The sequence below is a fragment of the Corvus hawaiiensis genome, chromosome Z, assembly GCF_020740725.1.
Source record: "Corvus hawaiiensis isolate bCorHaw1 chromosome Z, bCorHaw1.pri.cur, whole genome shotgun sequence".
NCBI classification, from domain to species: domain Eukaryota; kingdom Metazoa; phylum Chordata; class Aves; order Passeriformes; family Corvidae; genus Corvus; species Corvus hawaiiensis.
This window is the reverse complement of record NC_063255.1, coordinates 46,331,920-46,357,013: the sequence shown is the minus strand read 5'-3', so window position 1 is coordinate 46,357,013 and position 25,094 is coordinate 46,331,920. Positions and strand designations below refer to the sequence as shown.

The 25,094-nt window shown below is 43.2% G+C and overlaps 1 protein-coding gene across 1 annotated transcript in view; it reads left to right on the top strand.

The window, feature by feature from the left end:
• Positions 1-25,094, top strand: part of MUSK (muscle associated receptor tyrosine kinase) — a 57,903-nt gene that overhangs the window by 8,483 nt on the left and 24,326 nt on the right. The window contains exons 4-8 of the mRNA XM_048292706.1: positions 496-623; positions 1,113-1,254; positions 16,825-16,949; positions 20,778-20,937; positions 22,430-22,436. Of these exons, the coding sequence (XP_048148663.1) occupies positions 496-623; positions 1,113-1,254; positions 16,825-16,949; positions 20,778-20,937; positions 22,430-22,436 (562 nt within the window). The remainder of the gene's footprint in view (positions 1-495; positions 624-1,112; positions 1,255-16,824; positions 16,950-20,777; positions 20,938-22,429; positions 22,437-25,094) is intronic.

The window sequence follows — 25,094 nt, the reverse complement described above, 5'->3', positions numbered from 1 at the left end:
ATTGTCCTTTTCACTAGCATAGTTATAAACCCTTCAGTTAGGGACATTAATTGAGTTTACATACTCTTCTTGTTGAGCTAGAGGCAGGCCTGAATACTGTTTCAAAATCAATTCAATCCAGATCTGAGCTTTCAGACAAGACAGTGTTTACTCAGTGAAGAGTGGCAGAACCTGGAATGCTAACATTCTTCAATACTGGAAATACTCTTATCTGAATTTGGATTTTATCCCAGGCCCTAATTCAAATGACTGTCAAACTCCACTCAGGAAAACAAATAACCCATGTTAGTTAGCTGCTTTTGCATCCGTAAACTGAAACTGAATGCTGTGCTGAAGAAAGATCTTTCTTACCAAGGCAGTCCATGACAAAGAAAGACTGCTCTATCTTCCAGCAACACACAGAAAAAGCAGCAGAATTGTTGATGTTATTTCTGAATTTGTCTTACTATGTCTTAGCTTCTTTCCAACTTTAATTTTTAGCTTTTAAAATTTTAGGACCCAAAATAACCCGTCCACCTATAAATGTGGAAATAATAGAAGGGTTAAAGGCTGTTCTTCCATGCACTACAATGGGGAATCCAAAACCTTCTGTTTCGTGGGTCAAAGGAGAAACAGTTGTAAAGGTGAGTAGAGAATGGTTTTTAGTAATGCTAATTATTTGTAATGGTATTGTGTTAAATGTTAGCATTAGTTACAGTATTTAGCTAGTAGCTAGCTAGTAGCTAGAAAGGAAACATTTGGAAAAACAGGGCTCATCTCATAAATATCTTCATCTGCAATAAATCTACATACAAACCAAATGTTCTCTGTGTATGTATATTTTATATGCTTGTTACTACTTAGTATGGCCAAATACTGATGAAAGCATTTGTGAGCATTCTTTTAAGTAAGAACTCTTTCAAAGCTATAATACACTGATCTGCAAAAATAGGGATGGGTGAGTATGTCAGGACAATGCTGAGCAGGAAGAGCTGGCCCCAAATCCTTCAATGGTAGGACAACATGTATAGTCTTCATGCATGTAAGCCCAGTCTTTGCAAACAAATTTTTGATGCTGTTTGTGTGCAGCCTGAATGTAGAGTCCTCACCTCAACTGCTCCTTCCTCTGGCAGGAGACTGCTCGCATTGCTGTCCTTGATTCTGGGAATTTAAGGATACACAATGTTCAGAGAGAAGATGCAGGACAGTATCGTTGTGTAGCCAAGAACAGTTTGGGCACAGCCTATTCGAAACCTGCAACTGTGGTGGTGGAAGGTGAGTAACTTTTGAACCAGGCTCAAGCTCCATGTGCCAGCCCCTTGTGCATACCCAGTTAACTTGAATTAAACTAAAGTATCATGTTGATGTCCACAAAACCATCCTAGAGGATGATAATAAAGGAGAAGAGAGAAGAGAGGAGAGGAGAGGAGAGGAGAGGAGAGGAGAGGAGAGGAGAGGAGAGGAGAGGAGAGGAGAGGAGAGGAGAGGAGAGGAGAGGAGAGGAGAGGAGAGGAGAGGAGAGGAGAGGAGAGGAGAGGAGAGGAGAACTTTGCCCTTTGTGGACATGAACATTTTCTGCCCACTAAATGAACATCAGATTGATTTTTCAGTTTCTGGTCTTTATGTGCTCTATGTCCAATTCTTTTGTACAGAAAGTATTTGCTTTGTGGTGAGAGTCACCACCAGTTTCAGAGTGCTGAGAACAGTGGAATGCAGGGGAACCTAAATGTTGGCAACAAGGCATTTCATCTTCCTGAATCCTATAAGAGAATTTGGGTTGGGAAAGGGCTTGTGGAGTGAGTGGGGAATGACTGATTTAGTAGATGAACGAATTTTTAGTTCTGATCCAGAATGACTGTACTGTAGAAGGTGGAGAAGGGTCTTCATTTACCTAGTAAGCTTCAAAATACTATTGTAGGTTACATTTGGCTTGGAACAGTCAGAGATTACTTAGTGTGCAATCCCATTTCTAAGAGGAACATAGACTTTCTTCTGGGAGCAGTATAGAGTATATTAGATTGAACTACACATTTCTGTAGATCTACTGTTTTCCAAAAACATGCACCAATTTTTCAGGGTTTTTTTTCTCCCTTTTTAATATTTATATGTACAGACTTTGTGTATGCTAGAAATTCCTTAAATAGCTTTCAAACAGGAAGGCAGCTATTCTTAATCTATATTCAGACAGGTACTTCTCCCAGGCAGTGAGGCAAACTGAAAACAGCTGGATCTGGATGTGAACAGCTTGAGTCCTGGGTTTTAGTTTGGTCCCTGTCATTGAAACAATGGGCAAAGGCTTGTAAAGGGTTAAACAGTGAATGGCAACTACTTGGTGCCATGCACACAAATGCCATCTCCATGCTGAAGGGCCTCCGGCACTGCAATTTTATTGTTCCAGATCTGCCAGAGCTAGTTAGGGAATCTAAAAACAAGCTGGAATTGCACCAAAAATCCAGGCTGCTAAGGTTAATGCCTTGTTTTATCTCTATCTCCAGAATTATGCAGTGACCTGTTAATTCAAGGACTGGCAAAATAATCCACAAATACCATGCTTGGGGTGTGTATGTGTGCTCTTTTTAAAATGAAGTAGATTAGTTCCTAATTAATCAGTGGCAGTTCAATGCTCCCACACAAATTATCCCCTCATGTTCCATTCCTGTGTTGGGTGAATAAATAAATGCTCTTCTCCAGACTCACCTTGGTTTCTCTGGTAGGACACCTATATAATATATCTAATTTTGGGTGGCCACCCAAACTAGACTGACACATGTTTAGTTTACATTTTTGGCTTCCAAAATCCAAAGGTATTAATCCTGACTGCAGCTTGCTGTGCATGCAAATCCCTTCCCCTCACAGTATTTTAGATTAATTCTCGTGCATATTTAGCATAACTACCTCTGCACACATCTGTGTATGCATGCAAGTACGTATGCACACACATCACCCTCACTTTTATTATAATATTTAGTATCCCTCCCCTCCTGCCTCTCCTACCCCATTAGTATCAGTATTTTAAAGTAACTCCTAGTAAATAATATACTAAAATTAATCAAAGCAGGAAAATCACACTCCAGTATTCTTTGAGCATTCATTATGTTCAGAAAATTTATGAAAATTGTTGTTTATTGTTTCTCTGTAACAACACTTCAATATTTTTTTATTAAATCCTGGTCCTTAGTATTCACTGGAGTCACCAGTCTGCGTAGCATGGTTTAATATTAAAATAAAATGACTAAGCATGGCCGGTTAACTATGAATATTTAATTCCAAGGCAAATGTCCATTCAAAGAGCAGTGTAAATATTTATGCCTAGCTAGATCTAGATCACATGGATCCTGATTTGTTGTGTGCTTCCATTTTAATGGGTCCAGCATTAGTCCCGTGTGGCATCCCACCCTTGCAGGGAAGGGAGCGCCCAAGAATGATAGATCCTCATGGCTGAAAGAAATGACAAAAGGAAGAGGGCCTGCAAAAACTTACAAAGTTTTAGTAGTAAATTACACGTTTGGCATGGAAACGTGTATGTTAATCCCCGACCTCCTAGATAAGAACAGGGCAGAGGGTTTTGGAGAAAGGGCTAGGATGGAAGGAGAGGGACTGAGAGAGAGAGGGATTAAAGAGAAGGAGAGAGAATGAAAAGAAGAAAGGAAGAGGGAGGTATCACCAGTCCTGGCTCCAGCATCAATCCAGCTGATGGGGTATGCAGGCTCCTGGAACGCATGTATATCCAGGCCTTGTAGTCCTTTTTATAGTGAAGGTTCCGTGGGCTGGAGCTAAATTTCTCATTCTCTATGCAAATGAGTTTTCATGTGCAGCCCAGTCTTGTAGACCTTTCTGGAAATGGGTTGGGGGGGCTTCAGGGATCTTGGGTGCTCTTGATCCCCCCTTACATTCCATGCCTGTTCACTGGCCTCATTCCTGCGCCTCTGCTGTACTCTGTCGTGCTTAGCTCCAGGAGCTCCAGGAGCCAGAACAAGGACACTTGTTCCAGAAATGTACTGCCCTACTTCCAGCTATTGCTGGTAATTGGCTGTTGCTCCCAACAGTCCTTGGTTGGCTCCACAGCTATATGGCCACCAGTGTTTGAGACATACACATTAGCCCCTTATTTTCTAGGATTTCACATCCTGCAATTAGCTTTAGTGCTCAAAGTGCAGAGGTGATCTTGAAAGACTGACTCTGTCTTCTGCAGGCAATCAGGCTCCTTAATGTAATTTTGATCAGGCACATGCTTCAATGACTTGCTCAGGTTGGGCCCAGAAATTACAGCAAGTCACAAGTACATACAATGAACCGTGCAGGAGCCACTTGTTCAAACTGACAACAATCTTGGCTCAAATGTTAACACTCCTGAGCTACCTTGTGGTCCCACTTGTCTGGTTTCAGTTGTCCGAGGTAGAACTGTTTAAAAAATGCTGCTATTTTGATTTTCCAAATACTTTTTCTTCTATTCCTTGTCAGCTTTCCTCAGCATTCATAATACTGGCCTCTATTTATTACTTTTAAAGTACAGCTTCAGTATTTTTAAAGTTTTATTATTTTTAAAGCAAAGTTGAAATAATATGAGCAACAGGTTTTAGATGAAAATTCAGGTGCAGTTCTTGTCATGAAAAAGAAAACTTTGGAGGCCTCTCGTAGTAGAATAGATTTTTCAGATTCCGATTTTCATCAGGGAATGTAGTGAAAGAGATAAGGATTCTGTGGGTGCTTCACCCTGCACAGACCCGTCCCCAGTTAGGGCAGCCTGTTTGCTTTCCCAGGGTGTGCTTCAGGCACCAGGGCTTAGGTCATGAATTCTAATAAATTAATCCTGAGTTAGGATTTTAATTAAAAGGATTTAAAAGCCTTCCTTTTTGCATCTTTTCTCCAAGTCTGGGGCAAACCCACATGAATTTGGATAAGTGATGGTGAAATAGATCCTTTTTTTAAAAGGCATAATCCACAAGTGGTACATACATGATCATAATGGACCTAACTGTTGGGTTTGTGGGAAGAGCTGGGCTCTTTACTGGGAGCTGTGCTGATTCTGTGGACAGCACTGCTCTCAGTGAAAGCCTGCTTGGGGTGCCTGGAGGATATTAAGAAAATAAACAGGCCATGGAGCATCCCCTTGATTTAACATCAGGGAATAGGCTCTGGAGATAAGGGATGGAGAAGGGATACAAGGGGCAAGTGTTGGCCAAGTGGGCCAAGTGAGAGACCGTGCAAGATAGGCAGCACTCCTGAAGAAGGGTTACACAAAATTTTTATGATCTTGGTGTGTCCTGTAGCAGTAAAATGATACGTCCTTGGTTTAGCTCTGAGGAATGCCTCAGAGGAGTAGGGTTGGTTCTTTCTGACATGTGCTGGGGTCATCATAAATTGGTTCTCCACTAGTGAGCTGGTTCGCAGCTGTGCAGAAGCTGTATGGTTGTATTTCACTCACTTGGTTCTTCTAGTTACAGCCCACTCAACTTATGAAAAGAAGGACTAGTGAAAGTACTGGTATGAAGCAGAAGTGCATTAGGCAGAAACAGCCTTTTCCACACTACTCTGCAAAGCAAAACAAGAAATGCTGAGTTTGTTGGGTCTGCTAAAACTAGCATGTGAAGATGACTTCCTCTTGCTACTGTACATCCACAGATGTCTACAGAAGGTAGCTTGTGCATTGAGATAAAGGAACAATATTACGTTTGCCAAGAAATGTGTTTTTAATTTCCTGGAGGTAACATTTCTGACCTGCAGTTTTTATTAATTTTCTATGATCTTAAACATTTTGCTAACTAGCTTTTTAATCACTGCATTTTCAGTTTTGGTAATGTAAACTTCTGCTAAACCTAGAAGAGTATTTATATACTCAATGAAGCAGTACATTGCCAAAGGATTTCCACAGATTCCCTGTTGTTTGCTGTATTGATGCTCAAAGTGAATCTCTGGCTGAAAAGTTCCTGGATGAATCCCAGATTCAGGACTATGGTTAAATAGAAGCATTTGCTTGCTTACCTGACCTGTAGTTCACATAGATGTCTGAAGGTTGAAGTTTATTAACAAGGTGTTGACTGAGATGGCTAAGATGTTCCAGCTTTATCTGAAATAAGAAATCATTCCTTTGGGAATAAATTGGGGGGCAGCTATTGCCATCAATAGGGTTGAGATTTGTCATCAAATGCAGAAATTCCCATTGATGTCAGTGAAAATTCAGGGCAGAGTATAAAGACTTAAGGTGTGCCAAGAAGGCATTTTTTGGGCATCCTCTGAGCATTTGGAATTTGTAGGGTCTGTAAGACTTTAGTCTGTTTTTTTCCCTTATGTGTTGGACAGCTATTTATGTACATAGGCAGTAGAACAGGAGGAATTTTGGTTTTTGTTGGTATTTGCAGTGACATTGATCCAGTCCATTAATAGGACTGGCTCCACAAAAGCTATGTGAGAGATTTTCAGGTTCAGCTTCTGGGCCTGCTGCCTAAAACTGTACACCCTCTGCAGCCCCCAACATTTGATGTGTGTTAAGAATGGTATTTTCCATGTCCATTATGTATGAATCGTGTGATTTTAAAAGAATATATTAAAAGCCATGAGCTCTTGTGTGGTGAAAGGCATGGCAATATTCCTGTTATGAGCATGCTTATCACTCAGACACAGAGTGAAGCTGCCTTGTTAATTTTTTCTTAATATGTGAAATAAATTCCATTGGATGGTTTTGCTTTAATCTCTTGCTATCTTTTTCAGATATTGTCCTTATATCCAGTATTCAAAGTATATTCAAAGTAAATTCCTGCATGAAATAAGAAGTGTCTCTTGCAGAACAGCCACAAACCAGTAATTTTTGTGATGATTTACGGGTGTCATTGCCTGACCTGGGCTCAGTTTTTTGCTTTGTTTCGGAGAATGTTTCTTCTGTCCTTGGGGGAAGGAAAGTGACACTTTGTGAATTGGTAGAATGGGCTCCTGTCCTATATGTCCTTCCTCATCCTTCAAAACAAAAAAATCACAAAAGAAATTGAAAAGTTGACCATGAATTTCTGACAGTTTAGAAGTAACACCTGCTTATAAATGAAATACAAAGCCATAAACCATGTTTCAGCCTTAGCCTTATTTTTATCTTCAACTGATGAAAGAGCATTTTCTGGAAATTAATGGAGTTATTGTCACTGAAATGTACAAAGGGTTGTGGTGGAATAAGCACTAACACAACAGAAGGCAAAATGTTCTTCTGAGAGATGTCCTTCTAATCCGGCCGCAGCATGAGTGGCAGTCTTCTGATGTAGGAAGACAGGGTGAACAGCCTAGTGGAACTTGGTGTGCAGAAGGTTTTTCTTCCCCTGAGGATGAGGAACAAACTTTCTGTTGTGTCTTTCTAGGTGTTGTGTCCAGCTAGAACTCTGAAGTTCCAGTTTGCCCAGTGATGTATTTTTAATGTTTACAAGTAAAGAAAAAGGTGATAAATACAGGGACTGCTGTGTGAGAGGAGAGAGTAAGTGGATGGTCCTGTTGGTTGTGTACTGAGTTAGGTGCAACTCCATCTTGTGATTTACACAAAACTGAGCTTGATCTCCAGCCTGTGGCACCAGAGACTTGTGGAATTCAGGAGTATACTGTGTGATAATGTTTAGTTTTGAAGTCATCACTCTACAGACACGTCGAGAAATTAGCAATCATAAAACTGTAAGGAAACAAACAAATTAGCCAGAGCAAATGTTAGAAGACCCAGCGTGTTTAACAAATATTTACCTGTATTCTCCATGGATTTATTAACATTTTTGGTTCAAATCTCTGCAGTTTCCAAGTGTATGAAGAGGCGCTGGTTGAGGAGTACTGACCCTTTCTTTGACTAGGCCATTTCATTCCTCTCTCTGCTGAAATGTTGCTGCTCCACTTCATCCTGTGCTACTATGTGGCTGCAAATAAAACAATGAAATCAAAACAAGGGTAGAAGCAATGCTCCTCACACTCTCCTGACTTAGATGTTGTTTGATTTTGAGTTCCAGCCCTGGTAGATAGAAGTCTTTTCCTGGCCACATTTTATTGCTTATTACTAGCTACTAAAATAATACCCTACCACAGGCCACAAAAATGTTCCCCTGTAAGCCACTTCTGAGAACTGCCTTAGTCTTAAAAATAGGAAGGTTTTCCTTGGAGAATCATCCCTTTAGAAGAAAGGATCTGCCAGATTTGGTCTAGATTTTTAAAAATAATTTTGTCTAATTCACGTGCCATTGAGGGGATGGCAAACTATTTGACAATAGAAAGCAAAGCCATTGCTACTTAGTTAAGAGGCTATCCCTGTAGGTGTAAAGCACTAGCTTCCTTCAGCTGTTTTTTGGATGTCTTATATAGTCTTGGGACAAATTTGCTTCCTAGATAAATCAACAGACTGGAAAGTCACATCAAAATTCAAGTAACAGGAATAAAAGCATGTATTTAGTGCAGATAATTCTATCAATTTGGATTCCAGAGATGGTCTGTATTTCTAATGAAAACTGACTCCTGATATGTCATCCAGAAAGTTTTTTATGCTTTTGTGTCAACTTGCCTGCACTTGCCATAGATGATGTAGGAAAAGGAGATACCAAGAGACCACTGAAGCAGCCTGTCAGGACTGTTGCCTTGCTGCATTTCCTATGGATTAGATTTCAGCGTGAAATCTGAATTTTTATCTGCATCATCTTTTGAGGTAGAGTGTTTTGGGTGAGGTGAATTACCAAATAGCAGACTGGCAAGGAAGTTTGCAGTTTGTCATTTAAGTAGAGTGTGAAATTTCCTCCTGGAAATTCTAATACCAACACTGAAGAGGAGTCTTGGCTCTGCCTTGAGCAGAGGCAGAAACTCTGGGAAAGGATAGCCTTCTGTCTGCATTGATGCTGGTGTATGTACCTGCAGGCACTGTTCTATGACAGTAAATGGTGAATACTGCAGTTTGCTTTTAAAAATTGCAAAGGGTTTGGGGTGAGGGAGCATTACAGGGTAAGACCAATCTTGCCTGTAATTACACCAAAGTATTTGACTGGCCTCAGCGGGGTGGTGTGGGTGTAACTGAAACCCCAGAATATCTCATTAAATCTCCTCCTACCTACGGCATTCATCAGAGGCATCCCAAGGATCCCAGATGCCGCAGATACAACCATAGCCCTAATTACAGGGTAACAGGCGAGCTGCAGGAGGAAGAAAACAGCCCCAGACCTTCAGCAAATGGCAAGTAAGTGTGAGCTATTCAGTGACATTGGCGTGAGGTTCATGCTGCCTTCGAGTCATTGTCACAGGGTGGCCTCTGGCATTGAGGAAGTGCAGTGCAGGCTTCCTGGGAGCATGAGGCTTCGGAGAAGGCACATACACTCAAATCTTCTTTAAGAAGCGTTTGAGCCTACTATTTCCTTTCACAAAAACCTCTTTCCCCTAACAAAGAGTTTGGGAAGGCACTTGAAAAATTTATGACCTTCTCACATCATTGCATGAATTGTGGTTTTGAGGAAAAAAAAAGATATGGCAGTTAAAATCCCTCTCTCTTGTAAACTGTTGGCTAGCTAGAAGTCATGACCTTCCTGCAGAACAATGAAGGGAGTAGAGGATAGAGAATATCCATAGCTTTCAGATACAGTGGGGCAGAACAAACTGAGACTAGTATCCTGAAGTGGCTGGAGCCCCAGATAGCCCCTCACAAAAAGGGCATATCAAACAGGGAGTTGAGAATTTGGAACAAAGATGGGTCTCTGACGTAGGAGGAGCTAGATGAGCTTTCAACACTAAAAATCAAGCTTGCATGATAGATAAGGTGAGCAGGGAACCGGCTCTTGCTGTCCTCCAAACTAAGGAACATCCTAGCAGCTACTGCCAGTAGCACTTTAAAGTAGGTGAAAGGAAGTACTTTCACATGACATTGTAATTAAATTTATGGCATTGCTGTTACCCAGTGGTGGAGACCAGATGCCAGGATGATGCATGGATTATCTCGTTTTTGGGCATCCCAGTGATTCCCCACTGCTGCTTGCTTGATTCCTTAGAGTGGGAGAGGGAAAGGGAGACTTGTGCGTAGGCATGAAGATTTCACTACGTGCACACAGACTGGTAGACTTGGCAGCAGTCACGGTGGGTTGTGATCACAAATGGAACAAGCAAAGGAATTGCTCCTCGACTTTGGGAGGCTGGGACCTGCCTTTCCAATTTCACATGCAGTAGTGGGTAGAAGCAGAGTTAAATGGCACCTGATATATCTCTATACTGTAGATGAGACAGAGCATGGGGAAGCTTAAAAGGGTCTTTCCTTCAAAGAAATCAAACACATATATAAGACCAGTACTGACATGAAAAGAATTTCCTCATTCATTTCCTTGGGAAGTAATCTGAACATGTTATCCTCACTTGTCCTTGAATCTGGTGTTTGTTCTGTATACAGAGATGAACACTTGTACAGAATGGGTTTTATATAGTTACACAGGATATAAGCTATCTATTTACATTTTACTCCTGGTTATTATATCTTTGCATGTTTGTGGTGTCACCTTTTAGGATTCCAGAGACATCTACATGCAGTATAAAGTCTTTCACAGCTGAGAAGTCAGTGGCTGATGTGTTTACCATCATATGAGTCCTTCTGCTAATGCAAATTGTCCTACCACCCATAAATTTAGGAGTCTGCCCTAAAATAAAGTTATCTTGAAAGTTTATTGCCTTGCCAAGAAAAGTTTGCTTTGATATCAGACACTACAGCTCTGAATCTGAAGGCATATGATTCAGGATGGAGATGTTGTGTCTTACTCCATCTTCCTTCCACGCAGACCTTGAACTGTCCCTGGTGCCCATCTCACAGCCTCAGGCTCCAGGTTGAGTGTTTATGTATTGCTGTGGAGTCTGGCCTATGCTGCATGATGTTTTAAGAACTATGACAAGACACAAGTCTCCCAAATAATAAATCACGAGCCAGAAGAGCTTGGAGATCTTGAGATGCAGATATTTCAGATGCATTGGAGGCTTAAACTCCCAGGTTACCACAATAACAGGGTGAGGGGCAATGGATGATAAAATACTGCTTGCTTACAACTTGCTTACAGCTCTTCCTCAGCTTGCTCTTTTGGGCCCCATACATGATAGTGCTGTTCCTTGAGTAATGATACAGTGGTTGTGTGCATTGCCTACTGCATTTGTACATCTTTTTCTTTTGATAGCTTGTATACACATGGTTCTCTAGCAATAAGCATGTTTTTACATGGATTAAATAAAAATAGGGGAGCAATTTGAAAGAGATAAATGAAAGTGCCTCATATCAGCTTTGCCTGAGCTGTTCTGCTCCTCTTTGTATTTACTTGGTAGGCTTACAAAAAACGTAAATACTGCAACTTTGCTAAGAAATACTTGGAGATCAAAGTGAAACTGACCTTGCAGTTATCTTGGGATTTAATTATTAACCCATCCCCATTTTGGAAGTGCTAAGCCGCGCACAGAAGCTGCTGCTGCTGCTGCGAGAAGAGTGGTTGACTGTCCTTGCTGGAGAATTTGTTTGTTCTCCAAGGTGGGATTCAGTTCTGTCATGTCAACTGCAGAGATTGTGTCTTGCCTGGTCAGCCCCAGATCTTGGAACGCAATTAGCTGCTGCACACAACTCAGCGTGGCTGTCTCTGTGACCCCTGATCCATAAGCATGGTGTGTGGTCTGTTCTCTGCTCAGGTATTTCAAGAATTTTTTTGATTTTATGTGGGTTACCTAATGCTAGGAAACACAAATGCTGCAGGTTTGTATGTGTTTAAAAATGTATTTGTCAGACATTCCCTCATCTCTCACCAGTGCGAAGGAAATGGTAGTCCCTCTGCTTTTTACCTCTCCTTGACTGCCTAGTTTAGGCTTGTCAGGAAGAGTGAATGAATAAGAGCTGAATGAATCTGAAAGGGGAGTTAGACAAACAGACTTCTCACTGGCGAAAGTCACAGTGGCACAAGTTCATGGTTCTTTGGAGCATACAACTGCCAAGCATAAATATTTTTTTATGGCTTCATAAGTGAAGTCGAAGACCAGAGAACACCTCTGCAGAGAAGTAATTTTGATCTTTCATGCTTCAGGTATGAAAGAGCTACAGGAACACTGGTGAACACAAACAAAAAAATGCTTGCAATTTAGCTAAGTACTTACACATGAATTCTGCACAGTGCAAGAATTTTGCCAGGACGTTTACATCAGGAGAGCTTCCGATACAATATGTAGTATTGTATCCTATATTGTAGTTCCTGCGACAATGTAGACACATTGGATCTCAAAACAACACTGGACCCAAAGGAAAACACGTTCCGCACACAGGATTTGCCTTTACGCACCGTGTTCTGCAGCTTAGCTGGAAAAAAAAAATTATGCTTAAGAACTGCATTCAATCACCCAAAAGGCCATGTTTCATGATAAAGCAGCTGGGGAAAGTGAAGCAGGTTGAGAGATCAGATCTGGCAGGATGAACATACTGGGTCTGGCTCATATGATAGGGCAGGCTTGGGGTGCAGTGGGAAGGGAATGTTGCCAGGTGGTTGCCAACACAAATTTAACTCCACTAGGAGCCAAAACCGGGCTTTACGTTGGTTTGGACTACTGGGGATGCTTTACAGTATGGCAGTACTAGCAACAACTCTTGGATGTTAACACCTGTGGATGTTGACAGGCTGGGTTAGTTCATGTACACGGGAGAGTGTTGCTCATGTTCTCTTAAATACAGGGTTCACCAAAGTAACTGTGGCCTCTGGAGGAAAAGCAACCTGCCCCACATCCCAAACCAAGTGCTTGACCAGTCCTGGTGCTCTGGGCATCAGTCTGTCTTTTCCCAAAAGCAGCAGCATGGCCCCAAGCCACCAACAGAGCTGTCTGGTTGTGACTGGCCAAATCCAGCCTGCTTTAACAAAAAAAATAGGCTTTACCAAGACTAAGGGCAGGCATCTGCCAGGACTGCGGGACCAGACCCCAAAACCGGGAAATGAAATATAGCTCAATCAAAGGCAATGGGGAAAAAAGTCACCTGGAAAGAGTTAGCCATTCAAAGTGGGGGCAGGGTGGAGGGTACACTGCTTTAATCTTTTTATTGTATAAAAATTTTGTGACTGAATTAAAGCCCTACTGTTTGGACTGGATGATGTTATGTAATTCTCAGAAACGAGAGCAGCTGGCCAAGGTACAGATACCTCCTAGCGAGCCCTGCAGTGCACAGCACATCATTTACCAAGGCTGTAAAAAAACCCCACATTTATTAAGGGGCTTGGGAGTGAAATTTGACATGCTGGCTTGGCTTTTAGCTGTCTGGATTTCATTTACAGCTCCTCTCTTTCATTTTCCACTAAAATAAATAAATAAATGAAGCTCTCTTTGCCCACTTTCCCTCACTGCTTTTTGGCATGCCTTTGGGTAAATCCAGTGCAGAGAGCCCAGGAGTATTGATGCTAACCTTGTAATGGGAATGTAACTAAACAAGCAAAGGTCCTGGCAAAATCCACATTCAGGAGGATCTGGAACAGGCAGACAAATAATGGAAGTATTAGAAATCACCTGATTGCTGGAAATTCTCACTCTGAGGAAAACTGAGAACAAGACATGTTCCTGAGCCCATCAAATAATGTGAATTTTACAAACATTTATTGCTATTTCCTGATCCTTCCTCATCCTGCCTTTCATCCACCTCTTCCTGCCAGCTGCACCATCAGATTTGCCATTTCTTCCTTGCCTTTGCCTCTTTTCTTTCCTTGTGTAATTTGGGGGAGGAGGGGGGCAGAAAATTCATAGTTTTGGGGACTATGTTTTGCCATTTAGCTACAGGACAGATTGTGTTGCTCATGCAGTTGCCAAAATGGACCCTGAGCTCATCCTGGTGTTCTTACCCGGATTTGCACAGGTGGAAGGTGACACTGGCTGCGCTTACACATCCCATGCTGACCTTTCCACAGCACTCATGTCTGACAGCAATGGCAGTGTGTTGATCATCTACTCATAGATTATGTGGGTGAGGAATAGCTGCTGTTATTTTTTCATACTCTTTCCCAGAGTCATTAAGAGCCTTTGGAGAATGTGTCCTGGATCAGCCAATCAGCCGTTCTCCAAAACCTGTTGGGACCCAGGAAGTCTGGCCCTTGTACCAGGAAATTTCTCATTTAAAAATAAAACAATAACATTCTCCCCTTCCCCAGTTTATTCCAGTAATACCATCTACAGTTAAGTACTTAAAATATGTAGCTAAACTTTAAGTAAAATATTTTTTAAACACATGCAAATATAAATACTTGTAATGTTAAAGAATTAAACCTGTAACTTCAATTTTGAAGTTCCTGAAAAGTGTATGTGGTAGCACAGGGGATAGAAGGAATTTCAATTCTTCCACACTTTGGAAATCAGCTTAGCTTCTTATATGCCAAATTTTATTTAACCATCCCTCCCTGCAGTACTTGCTACCAGAAACATGTGAATGTTTGGCAGCTGTTTGCTGGATTTTTATCCCTATATTTGGTGTTTTAGGACTTTAAGAATGGTCTGACACTTTGCCGTCCCTATGCTGGCCGACAGCTGCTCACCCAGCAGTGTGCTGGGCTACTAAAGCAAGTGCAGTGATCAGTGCTGGTGGGAGGACCCTGGGAAGTGGAATGCAGCTTTTGGACCTCCCCACAGGCACCATGCCATGCATGAGCTGGGCCAGCCACAGTGCTTACTGTGGGTTTGCACCCTGCCTGTGCTATTGCCTCTTTCAAAGAGTGCCTTTTTTCCTCCTGGCTGAAAGATCCTAGCAGATTTTGGAAGAGCAGCTAGTACAGAGGGGGACATATGTGCCACCATCCAGCATCAGCTAACTGGGTGCTGGTAATTTGTCACTTTGGTATTAACTGGGCAGGATCCGAGCAGCAGAGTCAGAGAGCAGCATCAGGAGGGCAGGGTCCCAGCAGCACACTGGGCAGCACAAGGAAAGCACTAAAGGCCATATTCCAACTCTGGAAGCTAACATGCTGGCTTCAGCAGGAGCCATGTGAATGTAACTGCTGCCAGAGGACAAGCCCCAAAGTTTAGTATTCCTCCAAATGAAGTATAAAAATAATTATGAGCTTAGCATGCAAAACTTGGGTCCGAATTCAAAACCATCTGGTGTTAATGGCCTGAAGCGAAACTTCAGACAAAGGTTTCATTTTACTTATTATTCATGAGAAAAGCCCCTGGCCAGCGACTGCAGCTTTGCTTATTACTGATAGAGTTTAATACCTGCTGCCTCACTGAGGGGTAGGGGGTGCAGAAGCCTGATGCTGCTCTGCTTTGACTTCAAGCAAGTGACACTGAGCAAAGATAGTGAGATTGCTCGGAGCACACAGAAGAATTAAGAAGCTCAATATAATATTTATCCTCTCACCATTTTCACTTCACTGACATGAAATTTAATCTTCCTAAAAACTCCTGCCCAAGAGCTTGTTGAATAACTGTACTCTTAAGACAAAAAGGTTTCCATGCTGAAATTAACTCCTACTGCTACTTATCCATGAGCAAAAAGCTTTGTTTTGTTAAAACAAATCTCAGCTGCATACCAGGTCAGAACTGAGTGGAAGGACTATGTGGAAAGCATGTACTTTATTTTCAGTTCAACTGAAATTTTGCAGACAAAGCCTTCCCATGCCAAATAGTGGGGACAGATGTTCTAACTCTGAACAGGGAAAACGGAAGACTGTGGCATGGTGAAGTATGTTGATAAGGAGAAACACAGAGATAGAAAAAGTGGCAAACAAGATCTCAGGCTTTTCTGACAAGTCCAAGAGAAACTTCTCTGCTTATTAATGTTTTTGATGGAGACTTTTAGACACTGCTGTGTGGTCCAGAAGGTGTTACTCACTAGGCATGAGAAAAAGTTAGAAATGACAGTGATATTCAGCCTGCTTCTGTGCAGACATTCTGTGTTTCCATTAAAAATTTTAGGTCAAAACTCAAATGTTCCAGGTGGGAAATTTCTCTTCTCTGCTTTTCTGTATATGGTCCAAGTACAGCAGCTTTAGAAGACTGCCAGGGTTGTGTTTCTGGATCAAAATAAGTTTTCAGCAAAAATACAGTTGTTATTTCCAGGCAACCACCCTTCCCCCTCACAAAAACATGCCTCCCCTGCCCACCCCCCCAGCAAAACAACAAAAAACCACCCAAAAAACCCCAAAAGCAACAACAAAAAAAAAGGGGAAGGGAGGGGGGAAAAGAATGCTTATTTTGCTTATCTGCAAAGTGCCCTGTAACCATATTGCCACAAAAGGAGCAAGAACAGTAGAAAAGAGAAGCCACTTTAAGAATCTACTTTCCCACTGCAGTCTCATCTTCCTAGTTTTGCCAGCCATTCTCTCATACCTTGATGTTTGATGCTAGACTCTCTCCCCTTAGGGCAGCTTGTTGTGTGGAAAATGCCAGTTTGCAGGGCTCTATAGCAAGTCCTAATCACTGCATTCATACTGAGATGCTTATCTGACCCTTAACCTTCATGTCCACACTGGTGGTCCTCCTTGATGGTTTGGAACAAGTTTTGCAGGAGGTCATCCTGGGCAGGGCAGCGTGGTAGCTTGCTGCTTATTTGCTGTAAGTTGTTCCATCTGCATGCTACTGAAGAGTTTGCTCTTGGTTTTCTTGCACATTACCTCCTCTGAGGCCTTGGACTTGACACAGAAATTCCAGAGGTAAACTTTTGGTCTGTAAGGTGCAGAATGTAACCACACTGAATACTTTTTTTCTCCTCCTCATCTCTCTCCCATGACTGTCACTCACTGGGAAGCCTGTTCTTTTCTCTACTTTTATTCACGGAGCTGTGACTTACATCAAGACCCACTGGGAAGGGAGCACCCCCATGTCAGCACCAGCCTCAGCTTTACATCATCATTCAGCTATCACCTTTGTCTTCTCCTACAGTGTTTGCCAGAATCCTGAAGGCTCCTGAATCCCAAAACATCACCTTTGGGTCCATGGTGACATTGCGGTGCACGGCGACAGGCCTTCCAGTCCCTACTGTCACCTGGCTGGAAAATGGGAAAGCTGTAAGTGCCTCTTTTTCATGCTTTTGGCCCTGGAGGACTGCTATCAGCCAGAAGCACAGCAGGGCTGGTAGCCAGCACCAGTGGTTTCTATTCCTTCCTAACTTAGTATCTTTTTGTGCAATCTGGTTGAGTCCATCTCATCTCTCTGCTGCAGTTTTCTCCTCTGAAAAAACATTGTCCCCCTTCTCCTGGGTGTTGGTGACTTCATTTGTTAATCTGAAAGACCAAGATGAAGAGTGCTTTAGGCCCTTTCAACCTTCCTCCAAGACAGAATTTCTAGGACTTCATTGTGTATTTCTGCACCTATCTTTCCTTTCCTTTTTAAATAATGTGGTAACAATAACAAGTCAAATTTGCGCATTTGACAAAGTAACACAAACCAAGGAGTTAGACAGAGCAAACCATCTTGAGGTAAAATACCTGTGGAACACCATTACGCACAGCATATTTAAAGAAGAGCATAGACCCGAAATTCTCTAGACTGACCTAGGTGATGTGAAATATGTCATCAATTTATCCCTTGCCAGAGGCATGTTCTTAAGAAAGGCATACCTTCTTCAGCAGCAGGCACAAAGGGATGCAAAGCCACTGCATCTCACAGGAAAGACTCTGTGGTCCAATGATCCTGACCACTTAAGATATGTACTTGCTTCAAATTTGTCTGGCTTTCATGTCTGTATGTAGGCTATTGCAATGCCTTCACTTCAGTGACCTGAAGAGCTGCTTGACACCTAGTATTGCCTGTGTGGGAGTGAGGAGGGTACCACAGTCACGGCAACTCTGCAGCCCAAGCCTGCCATGGGTTTCCCCTAGTCTTCTTGTGCTTATGGTGAACATGTTTTATATTCTGGTCTTTTGACAACTTTTTTAAGGATGTGAGCCCCAAAGCATGATGCTATGGAGGCAGGTGGAGTGTCTGTTGAATGCAGGCTGGCAATTTGCCTCTGCTCTTTCTCACTAACACCCTATCAACCCCAAGTCCTTCTGAGCAAAGGCTGATCCAGACTATTCCTGTGGAGTTGCTTGTTCAACAGGACTAATAAATCCCCTTGGTTCTTACTTCAGGGGGCTATCACCATCATGGTTTGTGTCTTCTCTTTCTGTACGTTAAAACACGTTATTAAGACCCCGTGGCTGCTCTGCAGGCTGCCTTGCCTTCCTTGCTTCCTCTATACCTTATTGTGTCCTTCAGTCTGATTAAGGTTAATTTTCTATATTCCCTCAAGGTTGCTAGGCAGAGCAGCAAAGAGATCAGATCAGCCTAGCTGAGACACTTGGGTGCTTGGTTTCTGACAGTATATAGTTTGAGGCAACAGTAGGCATTTATTTAAGACTTCTTCCCCTGGGAATTAAACCTTTTGCAGGAGTTTGAGGTGCCTGGCAAGAACAGCATATTTTCAGAGCACAGATCTGTGCTCTGCTGAGATCCTAATGCGTGGGTCCCACACAGAACTGAGGTGCATGAGATGGTGCTCAGCACCTGCTTGGGGCCACTGCCTGACTAGTCATATCTGTTCTGCCCCATTCCTGTCTGAATTCCTGGAATTCCTCCCAGTCCCAGGAAGGTAATGCTCCAGATTGCTTCACTTTAAATATGACAAGGAAACCTTAATGAGAGCCCGACTCTGGGAAAGTCAGCAGGAAGCCAGTGGACTGGAGATGGTGAATCTGAGGGCTGGCTCACAGTAATGGTGAGTCATTTGAAGATGCAGCATGGCTGTGACATTATGGTCTCTGAACACCAGCCTGTAATTGTCCTGAGGCTCAAAGAATGGGAATCTGCTGAGCTTATTGAGCTGCCCTGGAAGAGGAGGATGGAAACTCCTCTGTGCAGCAGCTGCCTGGCCTACATAAATAGAAACACAATTCATTTTCCTCCCGCTATGCACCACGCAGCATCATGGACCTTATAATGTAGTTTTCCACACATCCAGGAATAAATGAGCCAGATGTGAAGATTTGAAGAGGTCTCTAATTTCCTGGTAGCTGAGGTGATGTTTTAAAGGCTAAAAAGAGAACTTTTGGAAACAAAATCTCAGGAAATGTGCTTGAAAAGGAAAGGGAATCAATTAACACAAGTGAACGTCCTGAGGTTTCCACTAGAGAAAACAACAGCTGGCCAGTGTGGAGGTCCTGGGCACCACTACCTGTGATTTTCCACTGCACAAGGTGCATACTGCTTGTATTGCTTGCAGTTACCTGAGAAACCTCTTCCTCCTGTGTCCCAAGCTGGAAGGAACAATCCCAGTTCTCCGTGCTCAGTGGGCACAGTCCAGTGCTGCCAGAACTGGTACACCTGAGGAGCAAGCAGGGAGAGAAGACTGGATTAGCACAAGCTGCTCAGGGCAAGCAGCTGCCTATCCCACTAAGATGCGGGAAAGCAGGGGCGGCCCATAGGAAATTCCTCCTTACCACTGAGAAGGTACCTGTACCATTTTAGTGCTGAATCATTTCTAGGGAGAAAAAGACTCTAGAATTAAATTTGAACAGCACTGTAACAAAAGAGAAATCTGTGAAAAAATATCCCCTGAGCTCCCACCCCCTTGAATGAACTTCATGTTACAAGGCTGAAAATATCCCCTGTCCCTGCCTTTGCACAGCAGCTGACACACTTCTTGCAGTACTTACAAACTGCGCTGGTCTGATTATTTAGTGATTTCTTCCCATGAACATTCTCTCACCACAACTCCAAGCTGAGCTTGAGTGAGGCAAAACAAATATATTCTTTCCAGCATTTTCTTTTCATAGAGAATCCAATCTGCTTACAAGACATGTGATACAATGTTGATGCATTCCTTCTTGCTTTTTCAATTATCGTTGTCAATACCTATGGGTATTTCACTTCACTTAAAGATCTCATTGGAAGTGCATTTTTACCAACCTCCAGGGAGGTCAGATTGATATCTCTGTCTGAGTTAGATGCATAGGCAGAGTGATTTGCTGGGACAGATCCAGGGAAACAATCTGCAATGTCCTTAGGTCAGGTCACACCTACGGGATCCACAGGCGACATATCTCACTTGAATTACATTTGATGCTTCCTATCAGTATGAAGGTTAGAGCAGGCAGTGCTCTGCTTCCTACTGCCTTTACAAGACAGAGTTTGAATGTACCATGATCTCCTACTTTAATGAATGCCATATCAGCAGGGAAGACTTGATTGTAAATCAAGCCCAACGCACCACACTCAGCAGGCTTCAAGTCCATTTAACTGGGAATTTCTGATCTGGGAAAAGAGCTGGCCAAAATTAGCCCTAATCATTGTATTTGCAGCCCCTTCCATATTTCCAGTTGTGACATAAGTAAATCTACCAGATATCTGCTGAAGCCAGAGCCAGAGCACTTTCTTTGCTCATGACTGCTTTGAGAGTATGGCAGTGGTTACATTAATCCAGAATCAATGACTTCCAAACTATTTTCTTTTCTTCCTCTGTATAGCGGATGTTCACAAAGTCATCTTGTGCTCTTCCTTGCTAAGGCATGAAGAGGCAAACAATCTACTACAAGAAGCCCTGTAGTAATCAGCCAGCTCAATTACATAAGCCAAATTGTGACTATGACCCTCTTGAACTGAAACCTAATTGCAAAAGTATTGCTGAAGTGTGAAATAGGAGAGATCTTTTAACATTTATTTTTACATGTGAAGTCAGCTGTTAGGAAAGCACCAAAGTAATGCCAGCAGCTTTAGCTCTCCGCCACTTTTGTCTCCTTGCCACATCTTCCTCTGCTAATTTAGATGCTTGGGGCTGTGTCTCTTAGATTTTTCCTTGGTTTGCTTGTTTGCCTTTTTGCTGGATATATTACTGCACTGGGCTTTCACTCTTTTAGGTTTCTGCAGGGTCTGTAGCAGAAAGTGTCAAAGACAGAGTGGTTGATTCCAGACTGCAAGTGTACGTCACCCGACCTGGCCTGTTCACTTGCCTCGCCACAAACAAACACAGCAAAACTTTTGGAGCTGCAAAAGCAGCAGCAACCATCAGCATTTCAGGTATGCAGGGAAAGAAGAGGCCATTCATTTTTTTTAACTTTTCCTGCTGTGGAAGAGTAAAGGGGTGTGGAGTACTCTGGAGGAAGAGGGGAAGCCTTGGAGAGCTGATAGTGTGCAGGGGCCTAAATTTGAGTACAAGTGCATCCTCCACCAGGCTATTTCCTCATATACTCTTACACTTTGGAGACTGGAATAGCTGTCATTTCCTGAGTGTTTGATGCTGTCTTGTACTTTGTGTCCCAGAAGCACACTTGGTAAGTTCATCCATGTGGAGGAAGTTGTGGTCATGACCCAGCGTTGGTATCATCTAACAGCAAAGTGAAAATATCTTCAAGCAGTTCAGCTTCACAAGGGGTTGGCATCCAGAAAGCAGGATGGTTGCTGTCAGAGTAGTACCCTGCCTTGCCTGCAGTTATCTCTTCTCTCAGGGACATCTCCCAGATGTAAAAAGGATTCTCCAAAGAGGAGAAATATCTCTGTCAGAGCTAAATAACAGCATTTGGCACACAGAGAGAAAGGTGTCAGCTTGTGCCTTCCCTCTTTGGACAGGGAATTTAGTTAGGGGAAAGAGGGGGAAAGAGGAATCATACAGGACATGGGATGGTAGCCCTGGTACTGCTTTTAACCAGGCAGGCATCTGTTCATCTTTCTGTGCCTTAGCTTCTGCTTTCTTGAGAAAATAATCATGCCCTTTCTTACACTGGGTATTGAAACCTAGCAGGAAATTCTGCCCCATAAGATGCTCAACACTTGGTGCTGTATTTCCCATCCACACTTCTGCTTTTACCCAGGCAAGTCTCTGTCCTGGAGAGACAAATGCAGTGGAGCAGACAGGTGCTTTGGGCTGGTGCGAGAAGTTGTACTCCTCCAGGCTGTGAGTGTTCAGCAGGAGGAACACCCCTCTAGACCTGAGCAGGAGTCTGCCTTGGCCTTGTCCCAGCTCACAAGGCTCCCAGGACAGAGGTGTCCTGGCCCTTGGCTGATGGCCAGTTCCTCCTCCGTGTGTTGGCACAGCCCAGCTCCCTATGGCACTGCAAGCCAGGGCCACTGCTGTGTGCCAGAGCTGCATCTCCAGCCCTGGCTTCTCCTACCTGTTACAGCTGCTGCCTGAAGTAAAGGATGTGTACAAGGCTTAAACAGAGGATGCTACCTGCTGGTTACATAGGATCCAAAGGATCAGGATGAAAGTGTGGGTTTAGGATGCAAGAGTCGACTTCAGCTGGCACTGCCATCAACAATCCACTTCCTCCTCCTCATTCCTTCTCACTTTACAGTGTTCAGTGCTGCCTAATGTTTCTCCCCCACAATAAGGTACAAAAAAGAACAGAATTAGGTGCATTTTTTTTCCAGACAGCTTACAGTTCTCAGACACATTTCCTAGCATGGAAATCTTAACTTACGCATCTCAGAGGGAACAACGTCACTGATGTCTTTTCCATTCCTTCTTTCTTCTGGTTCATCACAATTCCTGGATCCTGGTGCCTCTTGGCAGAATGGAGGTAAGAACGACTTTCTGTGGTTTGGTGGAGGCTCTTTCTGGGCCAGAAAGAAGCATGATTAACCAAGGGGTTTGGTTAGTTTGGCTTAAATGAAAGGATAGGTTTTCTGGATGCCAATTGTGCAGATGATGTTCACCCGAAGGGATCACTGAGCTCTTTCACAGAGACATAGTTGGAGACTGAGCTCAGGTAGATAAGGATGGTTTTGAGTAAAGCCAGCAGTGAGGATGTTTGAAATATGGTAGTGGGCAAAATATTCTGAAGTAAATTCTATTTGGTTACAGATCCACAGTTTCACTTGACCTTATAAATTTTCACAGCAAAGTTTAACTGTAAGTTAAACTCCTGCCTGTTCATAGGTAATAAATGTAATTTGGTTTGGTGTTCAACAGATTAGGGCAAGAGAAATTTATATTTGCTCCAAGCAGAGTTATGGATGAGTGAAGCCACTTACATGTGATGAGAAATGCACTTCTGCTTTGTAATTTTTGGAGTACTGAAAAATTCAGCTGTCTTTTTCTTTTTAGAATCTTACCATATTTCTACATGGTGCACTGGCAGATCAATCTAGAAAGAAAATGAGAGTGTTAGCCTGGGAGATGGGCTGGAAGCTTTTGGCCATCAGAGAAAAGAGCAGAGCCTGGGAAAGTCTGAGGAAATGGCTTTGCCACTCTGCTGACACAGACTCCCTGCAAAGGCTGTTGTCTCCATCACAGGAGCTTGCAAGATTGGTTCAGGGAATTTGTAAGTGATTAAGTGACCACTCAATGACAATGGCAGACTTATGCCTTACACCTGCACCAGTGCAGGTATGACAGGCATGGGAACACAGATCGAGAGCTCAGCCCTTCTGTCCCATAGATGTTCTTAACATTTGCTGTAAGACATTCCTTTTCTGTGACAAGTCATTGTGAGAAACACGTTGTTGCTACTTCTCTGTTGCAACTTGGTCTGTCTCCTTGCATATTTTGGAAGAGCAAGGAAACATAATGTTAGCACAGGTGGCTCTTCTCAGGCTGTCTCTCCAGTCCCCTGAAGTCAGCAGCACAGCTACCCCATGCACACCTGTCCCTGCATTTGCCTCTGGGGCACAGGAAGGATGAAACTTTCAGATTAAGCACAATGGGAATCATCAGGAAAATATAAATAACATGACCCCTGCCATGCCAAGAATAGTTCTAGCAGGGTGCTGCTCATTGCATTGCTTTGGGGAAACCTGCTGTGTGCTGGGGAGATGTCATGGGCTGTGAGACTAGTGCAGAGTGCTGGTGGACTCCTGTGTCACGTGAAGGTGTGTCCATGGAGCCTGGGGTGATGCTGTGTCACAGCATCACTGCCATTTTGGTAAACCTCAAGGGATTGGTGCCTTCCTATATTTTTCATCCAAGCGACACAGAAAAAGAATTAAAAAAAAAATTCACATGGAGCCCAAAATAGAGCAGCTAAAACAAGGCCAGGGAGTGTCATCTGCAGAGAGCAGCATTTGAAGAACAGAAATGTGAGCATCCTGTGTAATCCCTTGTCCATGTACCTCCAGCTTTCTGAAGAAAAAAACAGCAAGAAACCCCACAGTCAACAATGGGTGATTATTTGGACAAGGGAAAGAAATAAAAGGCAAAGATACAAATAGCTCTGTTGACTGCTCCAAATGGTTGGCATGTTGTGAATTGAACTCCCTGACCCCAGTTACAATGACCAAATGAGCAGTGGGGACAGCTGCACCCAGCCCTCCTCCCTGCCCTGATTTGGCCATCTCCCACACACAGGGAGTCTGTTTTCCCAGCTTTGCCTCCCATACCGAGGACACTGCATCCCACGGGCTGCCTAGGCAGAGGGCAGCTCCTCACCCACAAACCTTGCTGCTGTTGGGTGATAGTGGGAGCTACTGGAAGCATGGCTGACCTGTGCATTGCCCTTACCCTGCTGCTCCTTTTTGACAGCCACGGAGAAGAAGGGCGGGGGGGAGGGGGGTAGACATCCCCTTCTAGACGCAAAAAACATGGGAAAGATAAATAAATGGCCCTCAAAGGAGATGACCCTATTGTGATTTTTATTGCTCTTGCATAGCTCTGTCTCCATGTATGTGACAGGACTTTGCAAAGTGGGATATGTGGTGAAGAGAGAAGATGCACCTTGCAGGGAAGAAAAGCACAGAGGCTTGTGCCTTCCTCGTCTCTGACTCCCCCAGCTAAACATGTGGAAGAGGGGCAGGGGCAGGGGCAGGAATGGTGCAGGAGCTGAGAAAGGGCAGGCAGGAGTTTGGTCTGATCTTGTGAAAAATTCCCTGGCACAGGATTGTGTTGAACTTACCTGGCTCCTGCTCATCGAGTCTATCTTAAATTAGACTCTACCTCTTGTTAGACAGCAGAGCAAAAAATCCCAGGTTATCACAGGACTGCGGCAAGAAGCATGGCTGATCCCTACTGCAGGGAAGCAGGAAAGTAAAATATTTTCCCATTAGAGCCTAGGGGCAGGGTGAGGGGTCATGCTAGGTCATGGTTCTATGTGATTGCTCAGTCTTTTGTCCACTTGTAATGTTAACAACACTTGGTCAGAACCTCATTCCTGCAGCTCACCAGGGATGACACCAGGGTACCTTGCAGAAGTTTCATTCTTGGGTTAAATTAGCTGGTTTTAGTGGTTATAAACTCTACCATC